General features: G+C 36.2%; 1 protein-coding gene across 5 annotated transcripts in view; it reads left to right on the top strand.

Annotated features, from left to right (window-relative positions):
- PHKA1 (phosphorylase kinase regulatory subunit alpha 1) overlaps positions 1-16,184 on the top strand; it is a 143,493-nt gene that overhangs the window by 45,197 nt on the left and 82,112 nt on the right. For all 5 annotated transcript variants that reach the window (XM_063083045.1, XM_063083046.1, XM_063083044.1 and 2 more), the window contains 6 exons: positions 5,425-5,523; positions 6,483-6,629; positions 11,024-11,077; positions 12,431-12,553; positions 14,269-14,364; positions 15,592-15,699. In XM_063083045.1, coding sequence (XP_062939115.1) covers positions 5,425-5,523; positions 6,483-6,629; positions 11,024-11,077; positions 12,431-12,553; positions 14,269-14,364; positions 15,592-15,699 — 627 coding nt within the window. The remainder of the gene's footprint in view (positions 1-5,424; positions 5,524-6,482; positions 6,630-11,023; positions 11,078-12,430; positions 12,554-14,268; positions 14,365-15,591; positions 15,700-16,184) is intronic.

Genomic DNA, 16,184 nt, shown 5'->3' with positions numbered 1-16,184 from the left:
CTCACAAAAATGATTCCTGAAAGTGGAACCATTGGGTTAAGGGACATAAAACTTAAAATTGCTCTCAAAAAAATTTTTCCACTAGTTTACATTTTCCCTATACATGTATGATGGACAAATGCCATTATATACCATATATGCCATTTTCCTCAAACCCTCACTAACTGGATATGATCAACATTTTTGGATATTTGACTTAGAAAAACCTTAACCACTGAAACTTTTTTTTCACTTTCTATTTTGAAATCATTTCAGACTTAAAGAAAAGTTCAAGAATTGTACAAAGAATTCTGGTATACCCTTTGTCCAAGTTCCCAACTTAACATTTGTTTTATCTTTTCCTCTCTCTGTATTTATACAGTTACATACACACATACACACACACTATTTTTCCTGAACCAGTTGAGAGTACATTGAAGACATGATGCCTTATTACTCCTAAATACTTCAGTGTAATTTTTTTCAAATACTCTTCCGTAACCATGATATGATTATCAGGATCAGGAAATGAACATTGGCATTATACTACCATGCTAATCCACATTATACTACCGCCTAATTTCTTAATTGTCCTAATAATGTCGTTTATGAAAAAAAAAAACCTTGTGATCCAAGATCCAATCCAGGACAACACATTACATTTAGCTGTAATGTCTCTTTAGGCTCCTTCCATCTGGAACAATACTTCAGTTTTTACTTGTCTTTCATGACCTTGACATTTTTGAAGAACACAGACATTTTACTGAATGTTCCTCAATTCGATTTTGTGTGGTATTTCCTCATGATTAGATTCAGGTTATATGTTTTTGGCAAGAATACCGCAGAGGTGATGCTGTGTTCTCAGTCTATCATTGAGATGCACACAATGTGAATTTGTTCCATTACTGTTGATGTTGTCTTTGATCACTTCATTAAGCTGATATCTTCCAGGTTTTTCTGCTATAAATATTCTATTTTTCCCTTTGTAAATTAATCAATATTTTGTGCCTAGCCAACTTCTATTTAAGTTTTAGGTCTCAGTTTAGGTGTCATTTTTTTTTCCCTTAGGGAAGTTTTCTAGAACTGTCTCCTGCATCAAAGAATACGTCAGGTCTGTCTCATAATTGAGAAACCACAGATAACTAATGAATACTTGAAATAATATTCAAGTTAGCAATTGAATACAAGTGAATGCAATAGGTATAACGTTTTTTCGTCAAATTAGGAAAAAATTTTTAGGTAATACGTTGTTTGCATTAAGGAAGGTGCTATCATATACTGCTAGCAATAGTTATATTGATACAACTTGCATGAAAAGCAATTTAGCATTATGTATGACTTAAAAAGTGTTCATATTCTTTGATCCAAGGAATCAATGCTTTCAAAAATAACTCAAACTGAAAACAAAGAATTATTTTGTTAGCTTGACAATATTTATTGAGATCCTACTATATGGCATGCTGTGTGCTAGATATTGGCAAAAACACAATCTCTGACCTCCAGGAATTTGTAATTTAGCAAGAGATGTTTATCAAAACTCTGTTTCTAATAGCACAAAATTAAAGATAACATAAATTTCCAACAATTTGTAAATTTCTAAATATACTTTATTACAGCTATATGAGAGTATTATGCCAAAATAGTTTTTATAACATGGAAAACCACTTATGCTGTATTATTAATTGTAAAAAGTAAGATACCAAATGTGATCTCAACTATATACAAATATACATAGAGACACCTGAGGTCCTAGGCAGGAGCCAAGGACAGCTCCCACAGCTTGGCATCAGGCAGGAGCATGCCCAGGATTCTAGGCAGGAGCAGAGGAAACCACTCCCCACCCAGCAGCATTCAGGAGCACCCTGAAAAACACCACTCCTGCATGGTTGGCCCACCACCACTGCCGCCACAGCTACGGCTGCCACAAAAGTGGCTCACTGTCAGAGCAGTAGCCACAGCTACCGTGAAGGCAGACCACTGGACATTTGACTGCATTGACACAAGGAGAGTCACCAGCAGAGAACGAAAAAAGAAAAGGAAGTCTCTTTCCTCAAAGCCCACTACAGAATAATAGAAGAAGCAACTGCTCTACCAGATGACCAGCCATCAACATAGAGATACTAGAAATGTGAAAGCCCAAGAAAATATGATGCCATGAAGAGAAAACAGTAATTCTCAAATACAAGACCCTGTAGAGCAGGAAACCCTTGAAATGACCAGAATGGAATTCTGAGCAACAGTCTTAATGAAACTCACTGAGATAGGAGAAGACTCAGTTAGACAACATAATGAAACAAGAAAAAAAATCCAAGATGTGAAGGAGGAAACTTACCAAAGAGATCAATACCTTAAAAAAGAATGTAATGGAACTCCTGGAACTGAAAGATTCATTCAACAATATAAAAAACACAACTGAGAGCTTAAGCAGCAGGCTAGAACAAGCAGGAGAAAGAATTTCAAGATAGTCTTTCTGAAATAACCAAGGTGGACCAAAAAAGGAAAAAATAATTTTTAAAAATGAAGAAAATCTAAGAGAGCTATCTAATAACCTTAAGTGCACAAATATTCGAGTCATGGTTGTTCCAGAAGAGGAGGAGAAAGGAAAAGGTATAGGAAACCTATTCAATGAAATAATAACAGAAAACTTCCCAAGTATAGGGAGAGAGATGGACCTTCAGATCTAGGAAGCTCAGAGATCCCTAAACAGATTCAACACAAAAAGATCCTCTCTGAGATACATTATAGTCAAACTGGAAAGCTCAATACAAAGAGAGAATCTTAAAAGCAGAAAGAGCAAAGCATCAAGTCACCTATAATGGATCCTCTATCAGAATAACAGCAGATTTCTCAACAAAAACTCTACAAGCGAGAAGAAAATGGAATGATGTATTCAAAATGCTAAAAGAAAAAAATTGCCAGCCAAGAATACTATACCCAGAAAGTCTATCCTTCAGAAATGAAGGAGAAATAGTGTGTTTTCCAGACAAATAAAAAGTGCAGAGTTCACCACCATACAACCAGCCCTCCAAGAAGTCCTCAAGGGAATCTGCATCTAGAATCTGAAAACAATAATCACTATCACAAATATACAAGAAAGAACAAAACCCACTGGTAGAACAAAAATACAAATGCAAAAGAAATAAACTAAATTTTACCACCACAAAAATCCAACAAACATCTAATACAAACAATAAAAGGGGAAGAAAGGAACAAAAGATATTTAAAACATTCAAACAAAAATCAATAAAATTCCAGGAGTAAGACAAAATCTTTCAATAACAACCCTAAATGTAAATGGATTAAACTCCCTGCTCAAAAGACTCACACAGACTAATTGGATTAAAAGACCTTACTCAACTGTATGCTGTCTTCAAGAGACTCACCTCACCTGTAAAGATGCATGCAGACTAATAGAGAAGGGATAGAAAAAGATATACCATGCAAATGGAAACTAAAAATGAGAAGGAGTAGCTATTATATCAGATAAAATCAACTTTAGACCAAAAACCATAAAAAGAGACAAAGAAGGCCACTATATAATGATAAAGGGATCTATCCACAGGAAGACAGAGCAATCATAAATATATATGCACCCAACACGCACTTACAGCTAAGTTATATTTGACAAGGGCAACAGGAACATACATTGGGGACAGGTCGGCCTCTTCAATAAGATGTGCTGAGAAATGCAAATCAAAACCACATTGAGATGTCATCTCACCCCAGTTAGACTGGCTATTAGCAAAATGACTGAGAATTTTAAATGCTGGCGAGGATGTGGGGAAAGGGGAACTCTTCTGCACTGTTGGTGGGACTGTAAATTAGCACAGCCATTATGGAAAACAGTATGGAGGTTCCTCAAACAACTACAGATAGAACTGCCATACAGTCCAGCAATCCCACTGCTGGGTATATATCCAAAGGAATGGAAATTATCATGTCGAAGGGATACCTGCACTTCCATGTTCATTGCAGCTCTATTTACAATGGTCAAAATATGGAACCAACCTAAGTGTCCATCAATGCATGACTGGATAAGGAAAATGTGGCATATATACACAATGGAATACTACTCTGCCGTAAAAAGGAATGAAATCTGCCATTCGCAGCAACATGGATGAACTTAGAGAAAATGATGTTAAGTAAAATAAGCAAGGCACATAAAGAGAAATACCAGATGTTCTCACTCATTAATGGGAGCTGAAAAAAAATAATACCCAAAATGAAAGCAAAGAAAGATAACAACAATCACAATAATTTGTTGAGCTTTCCAAAGGAGAAAACAGAACTGAGGGCACCAGACATGGGAAAGGTGGAGGAAGAGGGGGCGTTGGGGAGAAATTGGTAACAGGCCACAGAAAATTACATTGTGTAATGATAAAATTTTTTTAAAATAGAAAATTTAAAAATATATATATATGGATAGAAAAAAATAATAGGGTCATGTCAAAAATGTTAACAGATGTTTTGGGTAATTTTTTGCCCTCTTATATACTTCATTATGTTTTCAAGATACTCGTTTGTTAGTTTTTTGTTGAAACATAATTGATTGTACATATCTGTGGGGTACAGCATTGAATATCAATACCTTTGTGCAATATGTGATTCTCAAATCAGGATAATTAGTGTATTCAACATTACAAAATATTCTGTAAGGAGTGTATTTTACTTTTATGGTCAGAAAATATATTTCAAACAGCAAGATATTAATAAATAAATTATATTTTTTAAAAATATGATTATCTCACTTATATGTGGAATCTAAAAAAGTCATAGAAGTAAAGAGTAGAATGATGGTTACCAGAGGCTGCAGGGGGAAGGAGGGAGGAAATGGAGAGTTCTTGATCAAAGGGTACAAACTTTCAGATGAGAGGAATACATTTTGAGAGCTCTTGCACAGCAGGGTGACTCTAGTGAATAAAAATGTATTGTATATTTCCATAAACATGGAATCTCTTCCTTTGTCTTGGTGACTAATAACTTTCATCTTTATGTCAAATATTGTATCTTTCTACGGCTTTCAGTTCTCTATATAAACTCAGCTATGTGGCAACACCTAATGGTTGTTGCATTAATATCTTATAGTCACACAACTCCTAGCGTTTCTTATGTGCTGGTATTTTACTTGGAGCTCCCCTGCCAAAAAACTGATTTACTATAAATTCATCTGCCATGTTCAAATTATTTTTAAAGTGTGATGATTGACTTGACAGTGCTACAGGCTCCATCTTAACTTTCTCTGGGAGAATATGCGAGGCAAAAAAAAAAAAAAAAAAACACCAACTCAGAAGCCCCTGGGAGTAAAAAATGTTATTGCATTTTCTGTTCTGTCAAACATATTCAAAGGTGATATCATGTGCATTGATAAGATACTGGAGTACAGGGAGAAGAACTATATATCTTTCTAATGCTGAAGTTTTCTTTTCCCTCTTTGCTCCTCAACAGGCAGCTCTGGAAGCATTAGATGAACTGGACCTGTTTGGTGTGAAAGGTGGGCCTCAATCAGTTATCCATGTCCTGGCTGATGAAGTACAACATTGCCAGGTAAGGGAATAATGGACCATGTTATGGAAATTGTATTCTTGCCCAGATTCAGAATTAGCATGGGCTTTAGATTAAGGAGAGCTGAATGAGAACACACCATCTGATTTCTTACCATGTGCCAAAAGATGTCTTTATTAAGCGTTCTATCCTGACGTAAGCCTGATACAGCATGGGCTATGAAATAGATCATAGCCCTGTTCTCTCACCCAAGGTTAATTAAGAGATCTTGCTGTAGTATATGAAATTCTCCACTGCTGTCATATCAAGGGGCTATGACCTCTCTTCCTGAGTATTTCTTTTTCTAAATATATGAAAAGAACTAGAGATGATAGTTTTTGAGAGTTCTCAATCATGGCTCTGAAACATACTCTTGTCCCTGGTTGGCTGTAGGGTTGGATATTTGGATATTAGACTGTTTAAGTGATAAATATATATCTTGAGGGTTTTTTTTAGGATTACTCTCTGTATGGAAAGATTAAGGTTCTTCTTGTTGGCATCATGAATTTTCTCTTCTTCAAATCCTGATTAGACATGTATAGTGTCCTAGTGAATATAATAAACTTATCTTCTAATTTTAAAAACTTTTCCATGGGGAAAACATGTCAGAGGCATAGGACCTGAGCCTTCCCCATCCTGCTTCTCAGCAGCTACATTTTATCTTAACTTTGCTCTTAAATAGTAGCTAATGGAGCAGCAGGACTACGGATAAGATAATGATGTTAGAGTATTCTTTATCTATGAGCAGCTGTTTAAGAATCAGGATGGGAAAGCATTGAGAGCAGGATTTAGACAAGGGATGACTTTTAGAAATAGCTAGTTTCTAAGCTCTCACTATAGAATAATGTTTATGTTTTCTTCTTTATGATCCTCTTCCATGTAAATCTTTTGAAACTAAAGCTGTTAGTTTTACAATGCTGACGTATTTACTAATGTGCCACATTTGACTTCCTTTCTTTTAGTCTATCCTTAATTCGCTACTGCCCCGGGCTTCAACATCCAAAGAGGTTGATGCTAGTCTACTTTCAGTGATTTCCTTCCCGGCCTTTGCAGTAGAGGATAGCCAGTTGGTGGAGCTCACAAAACAAGAAATCATCACAAAGCTTCAGGTATGTCCATATGTGCCTGTCTTTTCTTTAGGACTATAACGTTAAGGGGAAATTAGTGCTTTGGAGGGTCTTGAGTAATACCTGTGTCAGTGATTTCAAGAAACCTTCCATTTTTCCAAGTTGTCCTTTTATAAGTAGTTTCTTTAAAAAGCTGTTATAGTTTATAAAGTCATTGCTGATGGAAATCTAGAATAGTACATCCACTTTGGAAAACAGTTTGACAGTTTCTTGTAAATTTAAACATATACCTACTTTATGACCTGACAGCCTCACTCCTAGGTATCTACCCTACAGAAATGAAAACTTATGCTCACACAAAAATCTTCACAAAAATGTTTATAGCAGCTTTATTTTTAATTGCCAAAAACTGGAGACAACCTTCAACAGAGGAATGCATAAACAAATTACACTATATCCATTCAGTGGAATACTACACAGCAATAAAAAAGAACAAGCTACTGATTGATATGACAGTATGGATGATTCTTAAATGCATTTTGCTAAGCAAAAGAAAGCAAGTCCCTAAAAACTACATATTGTATGATTCTATTTACACGACACTCTGGAAAAGGCAAAATTATAAAGAGGAAAACAGATTAGTGGTTGCCAGAAGTTGGGGGGAAAGATTGTCCATAAAGATATAGCACTGGAGAATTTTGAGGGTGATGGAATGGTTCTCTATGGAACTGTGCTGTTGGACACATGACTCTTCATGCTTGTCAAAACCCATGGAATTGTATACCACAAAAATAAATTTTAAAATATCGACTACGGTGTGGCACGAAAAATGAAATGCAGGCTGAAAAATGAGTCTAACTGTATAACAAATGAATCACATAATCACACAGAAGTGGGTGGAGAAGAAAGGAGCTTACCTAAGTCTTATAAAACAGTGTTTTGACTGGATACTGTAAACCTAAAGACAAAAATAAATGTATATAAACACTGTACTCTAGTTCAGGGTCAGCAAACTACAGCCTGTGGGCTGGCCATCTGTTTTTGTACATAAAGTTTATTAGAACACACCCACGCTGTGTTTACAAATTGTCTATAGCTGCTTTCAAGGTACAACAGTAGAGCTAAGTAGGTGCAGCAGAGACTGTATGGCCTGCAAAACCTAAAATATTTACTGTCTTGCTCTTTAAGAAAAAGTTTGTCAACCCCTGCTCTAGTTGATAAATTTTTTTTCAGAGGGGTTTGGGTTAGCAATTCTGGAACTACTTTATTTGTTTATTATGGGTTGAACAAATAAGTAAATAAATAGTAGATATAATAGAACATAAGACCCAGATTTCTCACTGTTGAAGAAAGAAGTTACAAATAGGGAATGGGGAAAGGCTAGAATGAACCCTGTGATGCTGAATTGGAGTAGCAGTATCGATATGAACTCATGTGTGATTGTGTGTGTCTTTAACATAGGGATGTATGTCTACTTACATGTGTTTCCTAGCTTTGTCAGCTGAGAGGGCCCAAAGGCAATGAGCACTCCTAGTTTCCAAATCTTGGTTTCTAGATACCATTCTCAATAAAAGGAATCAGAACTCCTTAGAGAAGTGGTTGATTCAGGATTGGGGCAAGGAGGATACAAGAGAAGCCTGGAGCATCTTATGGTCCTGGAAAGTAAAGAAATACTCAGAAAAGGATGGAACATGTCAAACGGACACAGGAACCAACTGGAAAGTGCCCCTAATAGCCAAAGCAGGAAGAATTTGAATAACAAAATAAATAGCATAGTGTCGGATTATAACCCAAAGAATAAACTTAATGTCTATGAGTCCATAATGATATAAATAAATAAATAAATAATGAGTAAATGGTAGAGAAGAGACAAACCTTCTTTATAGGAAAATTTAAATTAATAAATGTTGAAAGAATGAAGGAAATAAAAAATTGCCATTAGACAAACACCGTGATAATAATTGTTGCAGGAGAGCTCTACTGATGTATATTAAAATCAGTGGGCAACGGGCCGGCCCGTGGCTCACTTGGGAGAGTGCGGTGCTGATAACACCAAGGCCACGGGTTTGGATCCCATATAGGGATGGCCGGTTTGCTCACTGGGTGAGCGTGGTGCTGACAACACCAAGTCAAGGGTTAAGATCCCCTTACCGGTCATCTTTAAAAAAAAAAAAAAAAATCAGTGGGCAAAGGGTTAAGCAGAAAGAAGATACTTGCATAGTCTCAAAGTATCTCCCCCCAAAATATTTAATAGTTACAAAGAAAAAATTACAGTGCAGAAACCCAGCAGGCACCACCTTAACCAAGTGATCAGGGTTGACATCACCAATATTAGGATGTATTGACCTGATGTACCCCCTGATACAGTGAATTGAGAAGGGCACATCACCTCTATGGTACCCTTCCCAATAATGCATAACCTCAATCTCATTATGAGACAACATCAGTCAAAACCAAATTGAGGAACATTCTACAAAAGTAACTGACAAACACTCTTCAAAGTATTAAGGTCATGAAAAACAGGAAAGACTAAGGAACTGTCACAGATTGGTGGAGACTAAAAAGACATAACAACTAAATACAATGTTGGATTCTTAACTGGATCATGCAACAGAAAAAAGGACATTAGTGGAAAAACTGGTAAGATCCAAATAAGTTATGTACTTTGGTTAATAGTTTTATACGAAGGTTAATTTTTCAGTTTTTCGTTTTGTTTTGTTTTGTTGTTTCTGGCAGCTGGCCGGTACAAGGATCAAACCCTCGACCTTGGTGTTATCAGCACCACACTCTAGCCAACTGAACTAACCAGCCAGCCCAATTTTTTAGTTTTGAAATCCATTCCTGGTTATGTAAGATGTTAATATAAGGGGATGGCAGTTGATGGTCATACTGAGACCTTCTGTACTGTTTTTGCAACTCTTCTATAAATCTAAAATTATCTCAAAATTTTAAAAATATGTGGCTTTTTAAATTTTGTTTTCAAATATTTTATTTTCTTAACTAAACATTTATTCCTAGATTTGTTCCACAATAAATACATATTGTGAAACAATCAGAAGATACAAATAAACAAAAAGAATATAAGCATAACCCATAACCAAACCAGTCAGATAGCATCCATTTTAGTGTATTTTAGAGTTTCCTTTTCCAGATAGCTTAATAGTATGCTTTAATATATTATCATACATACTTAATAATACACATAAATGTACACTTTACAAAAATAAGGTCTTATGATCTTACTGAACAGAGTACTTTGTAAACTACTTTTTTCCTTATCATGATGTATTGGGAACATATATTTCAATAAAAACACTTAAACAACATCATTTTTAATGAATGGAAAGTATCCCATGGTACGTATGTTTCGCAATTGATTCAACTTCTTCAAGTTTTCTCCACTATGATTAGCCTGCAATACAGTTAGCATCATCACAACTAAGTGTCTGCATAGATCAATAATTATTTCCTTAGAATATATTTCTATAAGTGTACATGCTAGGTAAAATGGTATGAATATGTTGAGGTTTTTGATGCATCTAGTTACCCTTCAGAAAAGTTATACCAATTTATCATATCCCACAAACCCAGAGTGCTATCATTCCTTTTTATTTTTGTCATTTGATAGAGAGAAATAGCATCTCATCACTATCTTTTTTTGCATTTCTTTAATTACTAATGACATTGAACATTTTTCAATTGTTTACTGGTCTTTGCTTTTCCTGTTTTATGGATTTCTTGTCCATCTCCTAATTTTTTATTCTTGGATTTATCTTTTCTTTTTTATATATAGATATGTATTTAATTAATTTGAGGATTTTTGGGGTTGATAATGACTTTTTTTCTAGTTGGGACATAGTTGATTGTACATATCTGTGGGCTACAGCACTGAATATCAATATCAGTGTGTAATATGTGATGTTCAAATAAGGATAATTATTATATTTATCATTATACAAAGTAATCGATTTTTGTGTCCCTTTACCAATTCCTCTCTTTCCCCCTTCCCTCTCCCCCTTTCCTACCTCTGGTAACCTCAGTTCTGTTTTCCTCTCTTAAAAGTTCAACATATTATTGTGATTGTTGTATCTTTTTCTTTATAGTCTCTGATAAGCTGTGTGAGCTGTCAGCAGGACCACATAGATTAGTGAGTAGGCTGTCACAGACTCACCCTAAGGTGGACAGCCATGAAGAGGATACTGCTAGGAACACTGCTTTAGGGAAAAGCCTGTAACTTAGCCATCACTTGAAATCACATTGCTGAAATCAGTTTCTGCTGCTGGGTTGATTTCAAGTTTTTGTTTCTGTTTTTAAGTATTATGTCAGTATTGGTGTGACAGGTTGGTACATGCAGATGTTAGAAAGGATGCATTTTCAATTAATTATATAGCTGTACCAATGTACAAGCTTGTGACCTTTTTTCTCTGTATTCCCAGGGCCGTTATGGTTGCTGTCGCTTTCTACGAGATGGATATAAAACTCCTAAAGAGGTAGGTTTCTTTTCCCAAAAATGAACCCGAGATACAATGGTCACTGATATCTGTAGCTTCATTCAGAGAAAATACTACCTCATGTTAGTACTTATATAGAGCACCAAATAGAATAAAGACGTTTGCTATATTTGTTGGGCTTAGCTGTCAAGTTCTCAGTCTGTAAGCCTTTCTGGATTAAATAAAGTAGAAGAAGGTGCAATCCATCCACCTCTTGCAGTTGTTTAGTTTCAGGAAAGAACCTCTGATGGATGCTGAAATCAGAGAACAAAAGAGGACAGAAACAGAATATTTTCATGGTCTCAGAGTATCTTTACTCCACCCCCCGCCTTCAAATACTTAATAATTACAAAGGGAAAAGTCTTTCCGTCAGTAGATCTTTCCGGCCTCCTTTTCACCTTTTGTAGTTGGTTAGTTCTAAACAGTACCTGATCTTGAAAAGGTAAGTTCCTTTTGTTCTACTAGTCAAAAGTTCTCCTTGGAAATATAAATGAGAAAAAATAGGTATTATTAAAGGGAATAAATGGTTGATAAGCACCACTTTCGTCGGCAATACAAACATTTTAAGGCTTAAGTTTGCTGGTCAACAGCCGTTATGATTGTTCTAAAACAAAATTATCGAGCTCATACTCTTCTAGGCCACTTCCTCTATTCCACTTTATTCTTTATCCCTGAATTTGACTTCTGCTCCTATCAAGCTACTAAAATTATGCTCTGAAACATTATCAGAAGCTCCTAAATGACCAATCCAATATTCTTTTCTCAATTCTTATTCTTCTTGACTTCTCTTACTACATCAATGTTACCTACCCCTACTTTTCTTGAAATTCTTTTCGTATTTTTCTTTCCACAACACAACACTATCCTGATTTTTCTCTTTCTGTCCTTCTCTCACATTACTCTGAGGGTTTACCAAGATTCCATTCTTGGGCAGTTTGTTCATTTTACAGAGTACTATTTTACGAAGCTCATTTATAACTTATGCTTCATGTATCATCTCTATGAGGATGATTCCCAAGCCCTTATCTCTAGCTGGCCCTCTAAAACATTTCTATTTGTATGTCCTACTACTACCTCAAACTTAACAAGTGTAAAACCAAACTCAACTTTATTGCAAATCAATCTTGTTTCTTCATACACTCTCTTGCAATGGCATTTTTATCCCAGTTCCACTAGTTAGAAGTCACATCATAATAGAGTACTTGCTAAGGGAGGGGAATATGTATGTGCTCTGCCTTTCCTGACCACCTTCTCTGAAACAAACTATCAGCCACATTATAATACCTCCGAACTACAAATGCACTTCTAATGTCTGAGTCATAAGACAGATTTTGTTTATTGTGTTTTTACTAGGATCCCAATCGTCTCTATTATGAACCAGCTGAGCTGAAGCTATTTGAAAACATTGAGTGTGAATGGCCATTGTTCTGGACATACTTTATCCTTGATGGGATCTTCAGTGGCAATGCAGAACAGGTAATGAGCTGGGGAAAGAGCTTTTCAGCAGAATGTTCTTGTTATGTCTTCCTATTTCAGTTAATGGCTCTTCTGATCCTGTGTCCAAATGGAAGTCTTCCTAGTAGGGAGGAGACAGACTTGTCCCATAGAGACTAGTGGCTAAGAGTACTAAGTAAAGAGTCGGGAGACCTGGATTATTTTTCCTTTCTTCTATTTTTTTATTTATTTATCTTTTTTTCTTTTTTGGTCTTACTTCTGACCATTGAGTAGCCCAAGTGTTGTCATTGACTTCTTCAGTCTCACTGTACATAAAATGAGAATAGTTTTTCTCTTTTCTCTCTACCTTACAGAAGAAGGTATCCCTAAAGTTCTTTGAAGTTCACAGATAGACATGTTGTAAGAGCAAGGTACAGTCAATTCTGCTATAATGAGACATAAGTATTCCTTAAAAATCACCATGCTATGCATATTCAAGAAGTAAAACAACAGTACTTGTGGGGAAATGGGGTAAAGGGCACAATACTTAAAATGTTTGTAAGTAATACATACAAAATGATAGGAACCTAATAAATAAAAACAGTATCATAGCTTTATACATGTTAAATGGTGAAAAAATACATAAATACTACAATAGTTATGGTATTTTTACCTTGAAAAAGACCTGAAGTTTGTTTGTGAAAATGTGTGCCCGTGTTCCCACCAGCACACCCTTCACCCTCCTGGCTCCTGTGCCTGTCACCCTGTGTGTAAGAGGAAGAGAACAAAAAAAGAAAGAGAAAAAAGAGCAAGATAAAACAGAGAGAAACAGCATAGAACAAAGAGGAAAAAATTTTTAAGTAGGCTGAGAGAAAAGAGGTGGGAAACTAAAAATAGGGGAAGGTAGGTAGCTGTGCAGGCTGGGTGCCCATCAGAGGGTTGTAACTTGTAAATTATGAAGTGGTGAAAGGAGAATTATCTGAAATTGGATGGAAAGTTGTAACAACAGATGTGGATGGGTGCATTTCATTGTCCTCCTGAGATGTGTGCATGTGTGTGTTTTGTGTATTCTTACATGGTGAGTGTGTTCTCAGGACGAAACTGTGCATGAGCAAATGTGAAATTCATGTTATGCTCAAATTGTTCCCTAATATATCAAACACATTGGAACAAATTTGTGTTTTTAAAACAAGTATTATAGCAGAACTGACTGTATATTTTTTCCACCATAAATTATAAGTTTGGTTTTTTACATTTTATTTGTTGCTAAGCTTTAGCAAATTGTTAAGCAAAGAACATAAACTTGATCACAATAGAAGCCCAATTTGGCAGGTAAAAATGCAATTTTAAAAGCCAATATATCCTAACATCAAGAAGTTATACTTAAGGTACAACGCAGGAGATCAAAACAGGCCTTTGGAGGCAGGCTGACATGGGCTAAACTCTTGACTCAACCATGTTCTTTCTGTGTGATCTTTCCCAAACTCAGAACCTCTTTGAGCCCTAATTTCTCCATAAAAAGGCTTTTAATTGCCTTCTAGGGTGGTTATTAAAATGAAATTCATTAAAGTATGCAAAACTCCTAGCATAATATTTGGCCTATAACAAGCATTTAGTAAATGCTATTTCCCTTTCCTCTCCCTTTTACTAGCTGAGCAAGCTCCTTTTCAATAGGACTTTCTTTGGCTACAACCCTCTCCTAGGTCCCCAAGGGAACTCTCTGTCAGTTCTTTTCCCTGCCTTTCTTTTATCTGCAGGTTCTAGAATATAGAGAGGCTCTTGAAGCAGTCCTCATCAAAGGCAAAAATGGAATCCCACTTCTGCCAGAGCTGTACAGTGTTCCTCCTGACAGGGTGAGTTAGACAGTGCCATAACATGGAGCTGATAGAAGAGGAGCAATACCTCCGTAAAACTGCCTTTCTTTTTTTTTTTTTTTTTTTTTTTTTTTTTTTTTTTTGCTAGCTGGTGCAGAGATCAAACCCTGTACCTTGGTGTTATCAGCACCACGCTCTAACCAACTGAGCTAACCAGCGAGCTTAATCTTCTGATTTTAATGTTCTAAAAGTTTGTCTTTAGGTATGGGAGAACAGAAATATGATTTTACTCCTTTAAAATTTTTTTTAAAAACTGTGGTATATGTACACAATGGAATACTATTCAGTTATAAAAAGAAATGAATCCCTGTCATTAGCAACATGGACAGAACTGGGAGCCATCATGTTAAGTGAAGTAAATCAGGCACAGAAAGACAAATACCACATGATCTCACTCATATGTGGAATCTAAAAAAAAAAAAAAAAATAGTGCCTCTCATAGAAGTCGAGAGTATAATGGTTACAAAAGGCCGGGGTGTGGGGAGAGAGAAGTGGTGAACTAATGGGGACAAAACTATGCTATCTAACCTAAGTGAACCACTGTGCAGTATGTGCATGTATTGAAACAATACATTGTACCCCACATATATATACAAATAAATGTTAAAATTTAAATTTTTAAAGCAGTCTCACTTATGGAACTGTTGCACAGTGGGACAAGGACAAGACCAAACCTTAATGTTAATAATAATGCAGAGATCAGTAGGTGGAACTAGACTGATGTTCTGTGTGAGCTCTCAGGATTTGGTATTCTCTGTTTTGAGGCCAGTAATCTGGGATTGTTTGACTTGATCAGGCTTGGAAAATAAAGTATGTTCTGTCTTCCTTTTCCCAAAATGTCACTCAAGTGTTCCATTGTTGCTCTTCTTCATTATGAAGAAGAATTAGACATGGGAGAGAGACAATCTTCCATTCTGGTAGGGATGGAGCAGAATAAGCTCCTAGCAACGGCAGCAACATCACCTGAGAGCTTATTGGAACTAGATTTCAGGCTGTACCTCAAACCTACTTAATCAGAATCCTCAGGTGATTTGTGTCCACATTGCAGTCTGAGGAGCACTGCCCTAGACTATAGTTATAGTGCTGGACTTTTCAGTGCATTACATATATGACTATATAGGGTATAAACCACAATCCAGACTCAGCCTGATTGTCTAGTATCTGAAATCTATTACCCCTCATCTGGCGTCTTCATCTTTCTTTTAGGTTGATGAAGAATATCAGAATCCTCACACTGTGGATCGAGTCCCCATGGGGAAGTTGCCTCACATGTGGGGTCAGTCTCTGTACATTTTAGGAAATTTGATGGCAGAGGTAAGGGGAAACTTTAAGTCTATCCCACTTTTTTCTGCCTTAGTTACCACAGTAATCAGATTTGTGAGTAGCTCTATAAATCTGAAGGATGTCTTTTGCCTTGTTTACTTTGCCTTAATTGTAGTTTTTCCTCCAGGTCTTCAGAGTGGGGAGCATAGCCAGCCCTCGACAAAAATCTCTTGGTTCCTGGCAATCATGTCCCTCATGCTGCTCAGAGTCCCCTACTTTGGCACTGTACTTGGAGCTGCTCAGGAATCAGGCTCTGGACCTTTCCTTTTCAACCCTCATCCCCACCCCAGTACCTTGCCTGATGACAGCCTAATGCAATTGTGCTTAGATAATAATTATTGACAACGGATTAAGTGATAACCTCTTCAAGCAACATAAGGTTTCATTCTTTAGCTGAATTAACTGGTCCTTTTAGGGACCATGACGAGTGGTTAGGAACATCATGGGATTTTTTTTTTTTTTTTGGTTGGTTGGTT

This window comes from Cynocephalus volans, chromosome X (assembly GCF_027409185.1).
Source record: "Cynocephalus volans isolate mCynVol1 chromosome X, mCynVol1.pri, whole genome shotgun sequence".
In the NCBI taxonomy this organism is placed as follows: domain Eukaryota; kingdom Metazoa; phylum Chordata; class Mammalia; order Dermoptera; family Cynocephalidae; genus Cynocephalus; species Cynocephalus volans.
This window is presented reverse-complemented; position numbering and strand designations above follow the sequence as displayed.